Source organism: Oncorhynchus mykiss, chromosome 6, assembly GCF_013265735.2.
Source record: "Oncorhynchus mykiss isolate Arlee chromosome 6, USDA_OmykA_1.1, whole genome shotgun sequence".
Taxonomy (NCBI): domain Eukaryota; kingdom Metazoa; phylum Chordata; class Actinopteri; order Salmoniformes; family Salmonidae; genus Oncorhynchus; species Oncorhynchus mykiss.
Genome location: NC_048570.1, coordinates 80,110,555 through 80,124,567, shown reverse-complemented (window position 1 = coordinate 80,124,567; position 14,013 = coordinate 80,110,555). Strand labels below are relative to the sequence as shown.

General features: G+C 44.9%; 1 protein-coding gene across 8 annotated transcripts in view; it reads right to left on the bottom strand.

Annotated features, from left to right (window-relative positions):
- The window catches only part of LOC110506794 (selenocysteine insertion sequence-binding protein 2-like), a 38,514-nt gene that overhangs the window by 22,501 nt on the left and 2,000 nt on the right, over positions 1-14,013 (bottom strand). For 4 of the 8 annotated variants that reach the window (XM_036981039.1, XM_036981037.1, XM_036981038.1 and 1 more), the window contains exons 2-5: positions 6,909-7,084; positions 3,479-3,659; positions 2,949-3,104; positions 672-828 (exon numbers count right to left, since the gene is read on the bottom strand). In XM_036981039.1, the coding sequence (XP_036836934.1) occupies positions 672-828; positions 2,949-3,104; positions 3,479-3,659; positions 6,909-7,084 (670 nt within the window). Of the gene's footprint in view, positions 1-671; positions 829-2,948; positions 3,105-3,205; positions 3,311-3,478; positions 3,660-6,624; positions 6,704-6,908; positions 7,085-14,013 lie in introns of those variants that run through there. The other 4 variants (XM_036981041.1, XM_036981042.1, XM_036981043.1 and 1 more) reach the window with 4 other exon arrangements.

Genomic DNA, 14,013 nt, shown 5'->3' with positions numbered 1-14,013 from the left:
AATCTGATTGGTCAAAAGACCAATTAGGTCAATAAAATAAATAGACTGGGCTGCCTGTGTAAACGTAGCCATAGTGTCTCAGTATGATGAAGCGTCATCATTGTAAACCTGTTCTCTCAGCTCAGTAGGATCTAGATGCTCTGTGGTTGACTGTGTAAACGTAGCCATAGTGTCTCAGTATGATGAAGCGTCATCATTGTAAACCTGTTCTCTCAGCTCAGTAGGATCTAGATGCTCTGTGGTTGACTGTGTAAACGTAGCCATAGTGTCTCAGTATGATGAAGCGTCATCATTGTAAACCTGTTCTCTAAGCTCAGTAGGATCTAGATGCTCTGTGGTTGACTGTGTAAACGTAGCCATAGTGTCTCAGTATGATGAAGCGTCATCATTGTAAACCTGTTCTCTCAGCTCAGTAGGATCTAGATGCTCTGTGTTTGACTGTGTAGTTTCATTATGTAAAGCCTTTATACTGTAATGAAGGCTTAGACCACAGTCAGGCACATACAGTCAGTACACAACCCTGTACAGAAGTTAGAGAAGAGTTAGGCCCGTCATTCATCTGTGGACATACTTTAGACCAGTATACAGGGGTTTGGCAATGCAAACCTGAGTCAAACCCTGGGCTCAACTAGTACTACAATGTACTAGTATGTTACTGGTTATAAACGTACCAGTCTGTTGGGCAGCGTCCACCAGTAGGACTGTCTTGGTCCGTCCATCTGGCCCCGAGGAACACACCTCCTTCTGGACAGCTACAGTCCTCATGGGGGGCCTTCTGGCCCTCAGGGACTGACACAACCCCACCTGCTGCTGCTGATAGAACATAGACTATAATAACATGAAACATTATTTTGTATATTGATGTTATACGACCCAATTAATGGTATTAATTAATGAATTCATTGATGGTATTAATTGATCAAATCAAATGTATTTGCCACATACACATGGTTAGCAGATGTTAATGCGAGTGTAGCGAAATGCTTGTGCTTCTAGTTCCGACAATGCAGTAATAACCAACGAGTAATCTAGCTAACAATTCCAAAACTACTACCTTATACACACACACAAGTGTAAAGGGATAAAGAATATGTACATAAAGATACAGTGCCTTGCGAAAGTATTCGGCCCCCTTGAACTTTGCGACCTTTTGCCACATTTCAGGCTTCAAACATAAAGATATAAAACTGTATTTTTTTGTGAAGAATCAACAACAAGTGGGACACAATCATGAAGTGGAACGACATTTATTGGATATTTCAAACTTTTTTAACAAATCAAAAACTGAAAAATTGGGCGTGCAAAATTATTCAGCCCCTTTACTTTCAGTGCAGCAAACTCTCTCCAGAAGTTCAGTGAGGATCTCTGAATGATCCAATGTTGACCTAAATGACTAATGATGATAAATACAATCCACCTGTGTGTAATCAAGTCTCCGTATAAATGCACCTGCACTGTGATAGTCTCAGAGGTCCGTTAAAAGCGCAGAGAGCATCATGAAGAACAAGGAACACACCAGGCAGGTCCGAGATACTGTTGTGAAGAAGTTTAAAGCCGGATTTGGATACAAAAATATTTCCCAAGCTTTAAACATCCCAAGGAGCACTGTGCAAGCGATAATATTGAAATGGAAGGAGTATCAGACCACTGCAAATCTACCAAGACCTGGCCGTCCCTCTAAACTTTCAGCTCATACAAGGAGAAGACTGATCAGAGATGCAGCCAAGAGGCCCATGATCACTCTGGATGAACTGCAGAGATCTACAGCTGAGGTGGGAGACTCTGTCCATAGGACAACAATCAGTCATATATTGCACAAATCTGGCCTTTATGGAAGAGTGGCAAGAAGAAAGCCATTTCTTAAAGATATCCATAAAAAGTGTCGTTTAAAGTTTGCCACAAGCCACCTGGGAGAGACACCAAACATGTGGAAGAAGGTGCTCTGGTCAGATGAAACCAAAATTGAACTTTTACGCCAAACGTTATGTTTGGCGTAAAAGCAACACAGCTGAACACACCATCCCCACTGTCAAACATGGTGGTGGCAGCATCATGGTTTGGGCCTGCTTTTCTTCTGCAGGGACAGGGAAGATGGTTAAAATTGATGGGAAGATGGATGGAGCCAAATACAGGACCATTCTGGAAGAAAACCTGATGGAGTCTGCAAAAGACCTGAGACTGGGACGGAGATTTGTCTTCCAACAAGACAATGATCCAAAACATAAAGAAAAATCTACAATGGAATGGTTCAAAAATAAACATATCCAGGTGTTAGAATGGCCAAGTCAAAGTCCAGACCTGAATCCAATCGAGAATCTGTGGAAAGAACTGAAAACTGCTGTTCACAAATGCTCTCCATCCAACCTCACTGAGCTTGAGCTGTTTTGCAAGGAGGAATGGGAAAAAAATTCAGTCTCTCGATGTGCAAAACTGATAGACATACCCCAAGCGACTTACAGCTGTAATCGCAGCAAAAGGTGGCGCTACAAAGTATTAACTTAAGGGGGCTGAATAATTTTGCACGCCCAATTTTTCAGTTTTTGATTTGTTAAAATAAGTTAGAAATATCCAATAAATGTCGTTCCACTTCATGATTGTGTCCCACTTGTTGTTGATTCTTCACAAAAAAATACAGTTTTATATCTTTATGTTTGAAGCCTGAAATGTGGCAAAAGGTCGCAAAGTTCAAGGGGGCCGAATACTTTCGCAAGGCACTGTATATGAATGAGTGATGGTACAGAACGGCATATGCAAGATGCAGTAGATGGTATTGAGTACAGTATAAACATATGAGATGAGTAATGTAGGCTATGTAAACAAAGTGGCATAGTTTAAAGTGGCTAGTGATACATGTATTGTAATCAGTAATGTAAAAATGAAGTATGGACCTGAGCACCTTGCATTAGGGTAGACCAGCAGAATAACATGTTTGACCTCTAACCTCTTACCTTGGGTAGAACGGCAGGTCTGACCATGCCCCTCCCACCTCTCTGATTAGCTAGTCCAAACGCCTGTCCGAGAGGGGCCGGTCTCTCGCTGACGTCAGCTGATATAGTGTTTACCACGCCAGGCTGCAGGGGCCCGGCGTACGTTCCTGGGAAGGGCTGGTAGAGGAACAGAACAACTGTATTGTCCATCTGTGACAAACATTCACACATACTCCACTACCTACCATGCTAAAGGGCACATTGACAATGAATAGTACCTGTGACAATGAACATTTATCCTCCACTTCTTCTGTTCTCCTAACCATTTCTTCAGGCTACTAGTCTTGTAAACCTCTTCTCCCAAAAACAACACACTCCACTACCTACCAAGCGAAAGGGCACATTGAAGGTGAATAGTACCTGAGATCTGACACCAGCAGCCCTCCGGGTTGCTAATTCACTTCCCTGTTCTATCTTCTCGCCCAGGATTTGAACTAGCAACCTTCTGACTACTGGTCTGCCTCTAACCCCCTAACATTTCAGCTACCTACCTGGTAAAAGCCCATCATGGGGGGGCAGGGTGCAGGCATGATCTGGTAGTAGGTGTAGTCGTTGGAGACTGGAGGCTGGGGGGAGGACAGGATGGGGTAAGCTAGGTACGGACCACCTGGGCTGGGGTTGGGCTGCTGCCAGCGCAGGTCCCCTCCTCCGCTATACATGGGGTGCTGTTGTCTGTAGAGGGGAGGGAGAGAACAAATGACTGGTGTAGTGATGATTGTATGAATATACTGCAACATATTAGGACTAATATACCCGTAGGAGGCCAGAGAAAACTGTGTCAAACTAAGACAAAGCTTGTTACACTGCTGATATCAGTGTAGAGCTGACTGTGTGTGTGTGTGTGTGTGGCTGACAAGGATCCAGCTGACATTTTCACAGCCGGTGGTCTTGAGAGACCACTTCCTGCTATTCAAAACAGACAGGAAGGAAACGAACGTGCAGCATGAGGCAGATCACCCCTGACAAAGAGAAACACACAGGACACACACACAGGTCGACAGCTCTCAATCACACCCAGGGCATAAAATTAACACCCGACACCTGCGGGTAAAAATGTATATTCCACCAACCCCATTGGCTGGTCAATGTGCAGGGCTCTACAGTGGGAGCATTACATTCCTGAATAAAAAGTCCAAAGTCAAGTATGAACACATGTGAGTTAGTGTTCAGAAAATGTTGCAGTATCTGTTTTTAAAGTATTACAACTATTTTGTTTCAAAGCTGCTAATTCCACAAAGAAATATCAATCCTACAGTTGAAGTCTGAAGTTTACATAAACGAGTTTTAATGACTCCAACCTAAGTGTTTCAACCACTCCACAAATGTATTGTTAACAAACTATAGTTTTGGCAAGTCGGTCAGGACATCTACTTTGTGCTTGACACAAGTAATCTTTCTAACAATTGTTTACAGACAGATTATTTCACTTATAATTCACGGTATCACAACTCCAGTGGGTCAGAAGTTTACATACATTAAGTCGACTGTTCCTTTAAACAGATTGGAGAATTCCAGAAAATGTCATGGCTTTAGAAGCTTCTGATTTGAGTCAATTGGAGGTGTACCTGTAGATGTATTTCAAGATCTATCTGCCTCTTTGCTTGACATCATGGGAAAATCAAAATACATTTGATTTTTAGTTTACCTTTATTTAACTGGACAAGTCAGTTAAGAACAAATTCCTATTTACAATGACGACCTAGGAACAGTGGGTTAACTGCCTGTTCAGGGGCAGAACGACAGATTTTTACCTTGTCAGCTCGGGGGTTTGAACTTGCAACCTTCCGGTTACTAGTCCAACGCTCTAACCACTAGGCTACCCTGCCGCCCATCAGCCAAGACGTCAGGAAAAAAAAAGTGTAGACCTCCACAAGTCTGGTTCATCTACTCCAAAACCGCCATAAAAAGCCAGACTACCGTTTGCAACTGCACATGGGGACAAAGATCGTATTTTTTGGAGAAATGTCCTCTAGTCTGATGAAACAAAAATAGAACTGTTTGCCCATAATGACCATCACTATGTTTGGAGGAAAAAGGGGGATGCTTGCAAGCCGAAGAACACCATCCCAACCGTGAAGCACGGGGGTGGCAGCATCATGTTTTGGGGGTGCTTTGCTGCAGGAGGGACTGGTGCACTTCACAAAATAGATGGCATCATGAGGAGGGGAAATTATGTGGATATATTGAAGCAACATCTCAAGACATCAGTCAGGAAGTTAAAGCTTGGTCACAAATTTAGTCTTCCAAATGGACAATGACCCCAAGAATACTTCCAAAGTTGTAAAATGGCTTCAGGACAACAAAATCAAGGTATTGGAGTGGCCATCACAAAGCCCTGATCTCAATCCTGTAGAAAATGTGTGGGCAGAACTGAAAAAGAGTGTATGAGCAAGGAGGCCTACAAACCTGACTCAGTTACACCAGCTCTGTCAAGAGGAATGGGCCAAAATTCACCCAACTTATTGTGGAAGGCTACCTGAAACATTTGACCTTAGTTAAACAATTTAAAGGCAATGCTACCAAATACTAATTCAGTGTATGTAAACCCACTGGGAATGTGATGAAAGAAATAAAATCTGAAATAAATAATTCTCTACTATTATTCTGACATTTCACATTCTTAAAATAAAGTGGTGATCCTAACTGACATAAGAGAGGGAAATTTTACTATGATTAAATGTCAGGAATTGTGAAAAACTGAGTTTAAATGTATTTGGCTAAGGTGTATGTAAACTTCTGACTTCAACTGTATGTCCCATCTGGCACAGCTGAGCTCACGGAGTGAAATGCTGATAGATTCATTTTTGGAGGCACTGTGCACAGGCATAAAAGTTGGTCTACTTTCCACAAACGTCTACAAAGTGAGACTTTGTCCTCGTGTTCCTTGGCTATTTACATTGTTTTGCTCACAAGTACAGTAGTTTTTCAACATTAGTTTGAGTCTGTTGCTTCAACTGATAGCAAAGAGTCAGATGCCAAATCTCACACACCAAGGTAACCTCCCGCCCTTAAAGGGCCAACTCAACAATTTGTCTATTTTGGTTAAAAAATCCAGTCACAAAAAATGAAAGAGTAATATCACATTTCTTGTTTTTTAGAAACGTTACAAAGCAAGGTCATCTGTTTTTGGTGTGTTTTTATTAAAAATCAGAGTGCCTTCTGCCCTGATCACATCCCTGGGTGGTAACTGATCATTCACAGCCTAGCTGTGTGTAACACTCACACGGTATATGGGGGTTTCCTTAGGTGAATCAGAAGGAAGACCCCATCAGTTTTCCCACTGACATGGGCACAGGCACATTCCTGGAGGAGGGTCAGAAACAGGAATATTCCTGGACTCCATAGAGATTCTTTCCGAGCTAATGCTAGGCTAACTGTCAGCGGCTCAGGGACAGAGGCTGGGTAGTTCCAATACAGATTATATCAGTGACAGTCGCACCTCAGGCTCTTAGGGTCAGATTACCAGACACAGATTAAGCCTAGTTTTGAATGAAAAGATATGTGCTCAGAAATTCCCCATTGAATATGTTTTTTAATCCAGGACTAGGTTTAATCTGTGTCCAGGAAACCTGCCCTTAGTGTGTAGGCTGCATGATCTAGGGACTATAAGATGTAGGGTGTAGGGTGATGTGTCTACCTGTTGGGTTGGTTCTCCTGGACAAAAGCCTGCCCTTAGTGTGTAGGCTGCAGGATCTAGGGACTATAAGATGTAGGGTGATGTGTCTACCTGTTGGGTTGGTTCTCCTGGACAAAAGCCTGCCCTTAGTGTGTAGGCTGCAGGATCTAGGGACTATAAGATGTAGGGTGTAGGGTGATGTGTCTACCTGTTGGGTTGGTTCTCCTGGACAAAAGCCTGCCCTTAGTGTGTAGGCTGCAGGATCTAGGGACTATAAGATGTAGGGTGTAGGGTGATGTGTCTACCTGTTGGGTTGGTTCTCCTGGACAAAAGGGTAACAGGTGATGAGGTAGCTGGGGATTGGGGTGGGCTCTACCCCCCCTCCTCCTTCTCCTCCAGACAAGCTCATGGTGACCAGCGCTCCTTCCAGACCTTTCTTTTGAGGGATAAACGGCTCCACTTCGGCTGACAGTTTCACATCCTGCAAGGAGAGACAGAGGCAGTCAGACAGGACCTGACTGGACAGGAGGACAGGACTTGACTGGACAGGAGAGGACAGGACCTGACTGGCCAGGAGAGGACAGGACAGGAGAGGACAGGACAGGAGAGGACAGGACAGGAGAGGACCTGACCGGACAGGACAGGACCTGACCGGACAGGACCGGACAGGACCTGACCTGACAGGAGAGGACAGGACCTGTGACCTGACAGGAGAGGACAGGACCTGTGACCTGACAGGAGAGGACAGGACCTGTGACCTGACAGGAGAGGACAGGACCTGTGACCTGACAGGAGAGGACAGGACCTGTGACCTGACAGGAGAGGACAGGACCTGTGACCTGACAGGAGAGGACAGGACCTGTGACCTGACAGGAGAGGACAGGACCTGTGACCTGACAGGAGAGGACAGGACCTGTGACCTGACAGGAGAGGACAGGACCTGTGACCTGACAGGAGAGGACAGGACCTGTGACCTGACAGGAGAGGACAGGACCTGTGACCTGACAGGAGAGGACAGGACCTGTGACCTGACAGGAGAGGACAGGACCTGTGACCTGACAGGAGAGGACAGGACCTGTGACCTGACAGGAGAGGACAGGACCTGTGACCTGACAGGAGAGGACAGGACCTGTGACCTGACAGGAGAGGACAGGACCTGTGACCTGACAGGAGAGGACAGGACCTGTGACCTGACAGGAGAGGACAGGACCTGTGACCTGACAGGAGAGGACAGGACCTGTGACCTGACAGGAGAGGACAGGACCTGTGACCTGACAGGAGAGGACAGGACCTGTGACCTGACAGGAGAGGACAGGACCTGTGACCTGACAGGAGAGGACAGGACCTGACCTGACAGGAGAGGACAGGACCTGACCTGACAGGAGAGGACCTGATGGGACAGGATCACCTCGCAACGCACCAGACAGACTCAGGAGTGATAGACCTCTCACTTTTGTGACAAAATAAGAGCAGTTAAAGTGAACCCATATTAGGTTATGTTCAGGACTCAGTGAATGTGGGTCAATCAGGGATAAATCGACATACAAGGACAAAGATCAGCTGGTACTGACAGCACACTCACTGTGTGAAGTCTTCCTGGAACTTAGTTATTTTAGTAACCCAAGGGGTGACATCAACAATCCATAGACATTTAGGTCTAAGATCAATCACACAGGACTGGAGAGTAGGCTGTCAGTCAGTAGTAAACATTGATATCTGACTAAGAGACCGACGGCCCTAAGCTATATGACTGGACCACAAAGTCTGAGTAGGCATGTTACCTAAGGAGCAGCTCGCTGCTTCACCCAGCGAGAATAGAATAGGGTGCCAAGGCTAGACTAATTATTAACATAACTCATGACTTCATCTGGCAACATCTCCACGACACAGCCAAAACAGAACTGGTTCCTTCACGACAAATGAAACTGGCAACAAGAGAAACAACTTTTCACTGGGTCTGAGAATGGAGAGTTGGAGTCTATGGCTGCTCTCTGAAAATACACCTTATTACAATAGTGAACTACTTTGACCAGGGCACATAGAATAGCATCCTGCCCAGGGGTATTTTTTTAAATGTAACCTTTGTTTAAGTAGGCAAGACAGTTAGGAATTGGTTCTTATTTACAATGACGGCCTAGGAACAGTGGATTAACTGCCTTGTTCAGAGGCAGAACGACAGATTTTTACCTTGTCAGCTCGGGGATTTGATCTAGCAACCTTTCGGTTACTGGCTGAACTAGTAACCATAAGCCACTAGACTACCTGCTGGTTAGCCACTCTAACCACTAGGCTACCTGGCTACCTACAGTACATCAAGCTGCCTAACGAAGCAGGCGATATGGGCTGTTTTAATGTGGACAAGGCTACTTACTTCTATAGGGAATAGGGTGCCAAGTCGGTCACAGACGATGAAAGCATAACAAAGTGTTGACCTTAGAGCAGTGTGATCAGGGGACGTGTGAGTGTAGCAGACAGACACAGCAACATGTAACCTGGTGCAAGAGAAACACTTCCTGGTTGGTCTGACACTGATCAGATCAGAGTGGTGTGGAGAACAGAGTACTGTTTCCTTGTACTCTGAGAACATGACTGACTGAGGGCCTTAGAACACACAGTCCAATACCTGTGCTTTCAGCCCAACCCTTCCTATTAAGTTAGGCCAACACAACACAGCATTTTTAGGGAGTGCCTTGGAACTGTTATGCTTCATTGGTAAACATTTTTTGCCCCTCTCCCTACCCGCTACCACTAACATTAAACACTAGGTAGCACTCCTACCATCAGCATTCTGTCCTGAGACATTCCTTTCCTATGGCCCTGCCTGGTCCAAGTCTGGCCCTGAAGGTGCCCCTTAGATGCTGATCTTGAGTTAGTTTTGCATTTCCCCCACTATTGGTTTAGGTTAGGATTGGGGGAGGGGAAGCTGATCCTAGATCTGTACCTAGGGGAAACTTCACCTCAGAGCCACCAGAGAGCAACCAGCAGAGCTGGGGTGGTAATGACTCAGTCACCCAGCATCTTCAGGAGGACTTTATGGGCCAGCTATATTTAGCTGCTCATTCTTCCCAGAGAGATTACGCTAGTAGCTAACTATGTGTTACATAAGGTCTCTAAAGACAACGTCAACTAGGACACAGCCTACCCATAAAGATCCTTTAATTCAATTGTTCTATTTCATTCTGGGGGCCTACCTCTATTGCCATCATGCCACAGGGACAGAGGAGGTGGTGGTTTGTGGTATGCGTGTGTGTGGTATGTATGCGTGTGTGTGTGGTATGTATGTGTGTGTGTGGTATGTATGTGTGTGTGTGGTATGTGTGCGTGTGGTATGTATGTGTGCGTGTGGTATGTATGTGTGCGTGTGGTATGTATGTGTGCGTGTGGTATGTATGTATGTGTGCGTGTGGTATGTATGTATGTGTGCGTGTGGTATGTATGTATGTGTGTGTGTGGTATGTATGTGTGTGTGTGGTATGTATGTGTGTGTGTATGTGGTGTGTATGTGTGTGTGTGGTATGTATGTGTGTGTGTGTGTGGGTGTGGTGTGTGTGTGGGTGTGGTATGTGTGTGGGTGTGGTATGTGTGTGGGTGTGGTATGTATGTGTGTGTGTGTGTGTGTATGGTGTGCGTGGTTGTGGAGGGGAGGAAGGCTGTGATGAAATGTCAAAATAATACAGGTCATAAATAGAGGTCGACCGATTATGATTTGTCAACGCCTATACTAATTATTGGAGAACCAAAAAGGCCGATACCGATTAATCGGCCGATTTTATTTTATTTTTTAAATGTATTTGTAATAATAATAATACTGAATGAACACTTATTTTAACTTAATGTAATACATCAATAAAATAAATGTAGCCTCAAGTAAATAATGAAACATGTTCAATTTGGTTTAAATAATGCAAAAACAAAGTGTTGGAGAAGAAAGTAAAAGTGCAATATGTGCTATGTAAGAAAGCTAACGTTTCAGTTCCTTGCTCAGAACATGAGAACATATGAAAGCTGGTGGTTCCTTTTAACATGAGTCTTCAATATTCCCAGGTAAGAAGTTTTAGGTTGTAGTTATTATAGGAATTATACGACTATTTCCCTCTATACCATTAGTATTTAATTAACCGTTGACTATTGGATGTTCTTATAGTCACATTAGTATTGCCAGTGTAACAGTATAGCTTCTGTCCCTCTCCTCGCTCCTCCCTGGGCTCGAACCAGCAACACAACGACAACAGCCACCACATCAAAGCAGCGTTACCCATGCAGAGCAAGGGAAACAACCACCCCAAGGCTCAGAGCGAGTGAAGTTTGAAACGCTATTAGCGCGCGCTAACTAGCCAGCCATTTCACTTCGGTTACACCAGCCTCATCTCGGGAGTTGATATGTTTGAAGTCATAAACAGCGCAATGCTTGACGCACAACGAAGAGCTGCTGGCAAAACGCACGAGAGTGCTATCTGAATGAATGTTTACGCGCCTGCTTCTGCCTACCACCGCTCAGTCAGATACTTAGATACTTGTATGCTCAGTCAGATTATATGCAACGCAGGACATGCTAGATAATATCTAGTAATATCATCAACCATGTGTAGTTAACTAGTGATTATGATTGATTGTTTTTTATAAGATAAGTTTAATGCTAGCTAGCAACTTACCTTGTCTTACTGCATTCGCGTAACAGGCAGTCAGTCTCCTTGTGGAGTGCAACGAGAGAGAGGCAGGTCGTTATTGCGTTGGACTAGTTAACTGTAAGGTTGCAAGATTGGATCCGCCGAGATGACAAGGTGAAAATCTGTCGTTCTGCCCCTGAACGAGGCAGTTAACCCACCGTTTCTAGGCCATCATTGAAAATAAGAATGTGTTTCTTAACTGACTTGCCAAGTTAAAAATATTAAATAAAAGGTGTAAATTAAAAAATGTATAATAATAAAAATAATTGAAAAAAAAATATATATAAAAAAATTTAAACCGGCCCAAAAATACAGATTTCCGATTATGAAAACTTGAAATCGGCCCTAATTAATCGGTCGACCTCTAGTCATAAAATATCCATCATAAAATGTGTGTCACAAAGTATGTGTCAAACATACCTGTACAGCTAGCCGACACATCACAAACCACAGTACCATGTCAAATCAACAGAGGCCTCTCTGAAAATAAAATACAAAGGATGACAATTATCCATTGTTTGAAACAATGTCCTCCAGGGTTTGGATAGGTCAGATGAGATGCAGCCTACTGCTCTAGTATTGGTATCATCAGTGGATTGGAAGAGTGGAAAGATACGGTAGGCCACTAGATGGGACAGCAACAGGGTGACAGCCTGGGTCTAAGCTGGGAAATATTTACAACAGGTCAACAGCTCAGTGTCTTAAAGGAATGTAGTCAAAGCACTCTCAATGAGCTTTTACTTGTCTGTCTGTCTGTCTGTCTGGATGGATGGGTGGGCCTGGGTGGGTTCTGGGTGAAACTGAAGAAACACAGACCATCTCTACAACCCCTCCCCACTGTTCCCTCTCCTCATCCCCCCACCCTGCTCTGTTGCTCCGACCAAATCACATTTTGCTATCAATTGAATTCATGTTTGTTTGTAGTCCTGATGAATGCTGCTTCAGGGGACTTTCAACACTGATATGGAAACACTGAACTGGGTCTGACTACTAAGTCATGACCATTGGACTGTTTATCTAGGTTCACCTCTTATCAAAACTGACCATTGACATCATGTTGACTGAATCACAGGCCTTCCTACCCAGCTGACACATCGGGACTTGCTGCTTGAGTCCCAAATGGCACCCTATTCCCTTCATAGAGCACTATTTTTGACCAGAGCCCAATAGGGTGCCATTTGAGATGGAGTCCAGACCTATCACTGGGGCGGGCAGCTGCGGTCAGAGGATAGATCAACCTCATTCGCCCCTTTCATTCTGAGAGGAGGAAAGGAAGAGGGAGAGTTGACGACACAAAGACACTCCATTCTCCCAGACAGGGTCGGAATGTATGAATTCAGCATCAGTACAGCAGTGAACACACACCACACACACCGCCATTGTTTCCCAGTGCTACTGTACTGTCCGTGGGCAGTGTGGGCTGACATCTGATAGATCCAGGGGTCCTGACTGGTCAACACAGAGCGCTAGGGGTGACGTAGCCAGCTGAAAACAATACCCTGCAGTATACTAGATGGCAGCCTTCTGTGGCCTAAACTGTGGTGCCATATACTGTCATGGAATTAAGCCTAGTGAAAAATATGACATTTTAAATGAACCATGCTTTGTTTCCATATGAGGGTTGATGGTTAGGACTACTCTAAAGAGAGCTGGTTACTTTAGATAATTAGGTGAAGTTAGTTACACAAAACAGAGGGGTTGGTTGTGTTACTTTAGATGACAAGGATGCTGATAGAGGAGAGGTTGGTAAATTTTAACTTTAGGTGAGGGGCGGGGTGAGGGGGTTGGTTACTTTCTACGAGGGATGTTACAGGAAGTAGGCCTGGCTAGCTATAGGTGACGTTACAGGAGGTAGGCCTGGCTATAGGTGACGTTACAGGAGGTAGACCTGGCTATGGGTGACGTTACAGGAGGTAGGCCTGGCTATAGGTGACGTTACAGGAGGTAGGCCTGGCTATAGGTGATGTTACAGGAGGTAGGCCTGGCTATAGGTGACAGGGGAGACAGTTACAGGATTAGGCCTGAGAGGATCAGGTGAGGAGTGAGGACGGTGGCCCAACCAGGATAAGCCAATTACACAACTAGCTACAACAGAGTCAGTTGCTATAGGACTCCAGCCCTAGTCCACCAGGGAAAAGAGACTCCAAACCTCCCAATATGTGTGCCCTGGCTGGGGGAAGACTCAGCCAGGAAGGCCCTTTAACTCTGGGTGCCATTCTCCATTCCGCTGGTGTGAAGGTGTAGGTTGTTTGTTCAAACTGAGTTGTATGTGATTGATTGATTAGCGCCTGGGATGTGAGTGAGAATAGCAGCGATTGTGGAAAAGGCTGCAGGTTGGCGTGTGTGTGTGTATGCGTGTTAGAGCGAGGAAGAGAGAGAATAGCAGCGATTATGGAAGATGCATTAGCAGGTAGCCTAGCGGTTAGAGGGTAAGGTCAGTCACCCTGAAAGTTCGCTGGTTTGAATCCCGAGCCGACTAGGTGAAAAATCTGTAGATGTGCCCTAGAGCAAGGCACTGTCTCATCCTCCAGTATTTATGCTGCAGTAGTTTATGTGTCGGGGGGCTAGGGTCAGTTTGTTATATCTGGAGTACTTCTCCTGTCCTATTCGGTGTCCTGTGTGAATTTAAGTGTGCTCTCTCTAATTCTCTCTTTCTCTCTCTCGGAGGACCTGAGCCCTAGAACCATGCCTCAGGACTACCTGACATGATGACTCCTTGCTGTCCCCAGTCCACCTGGCCGTG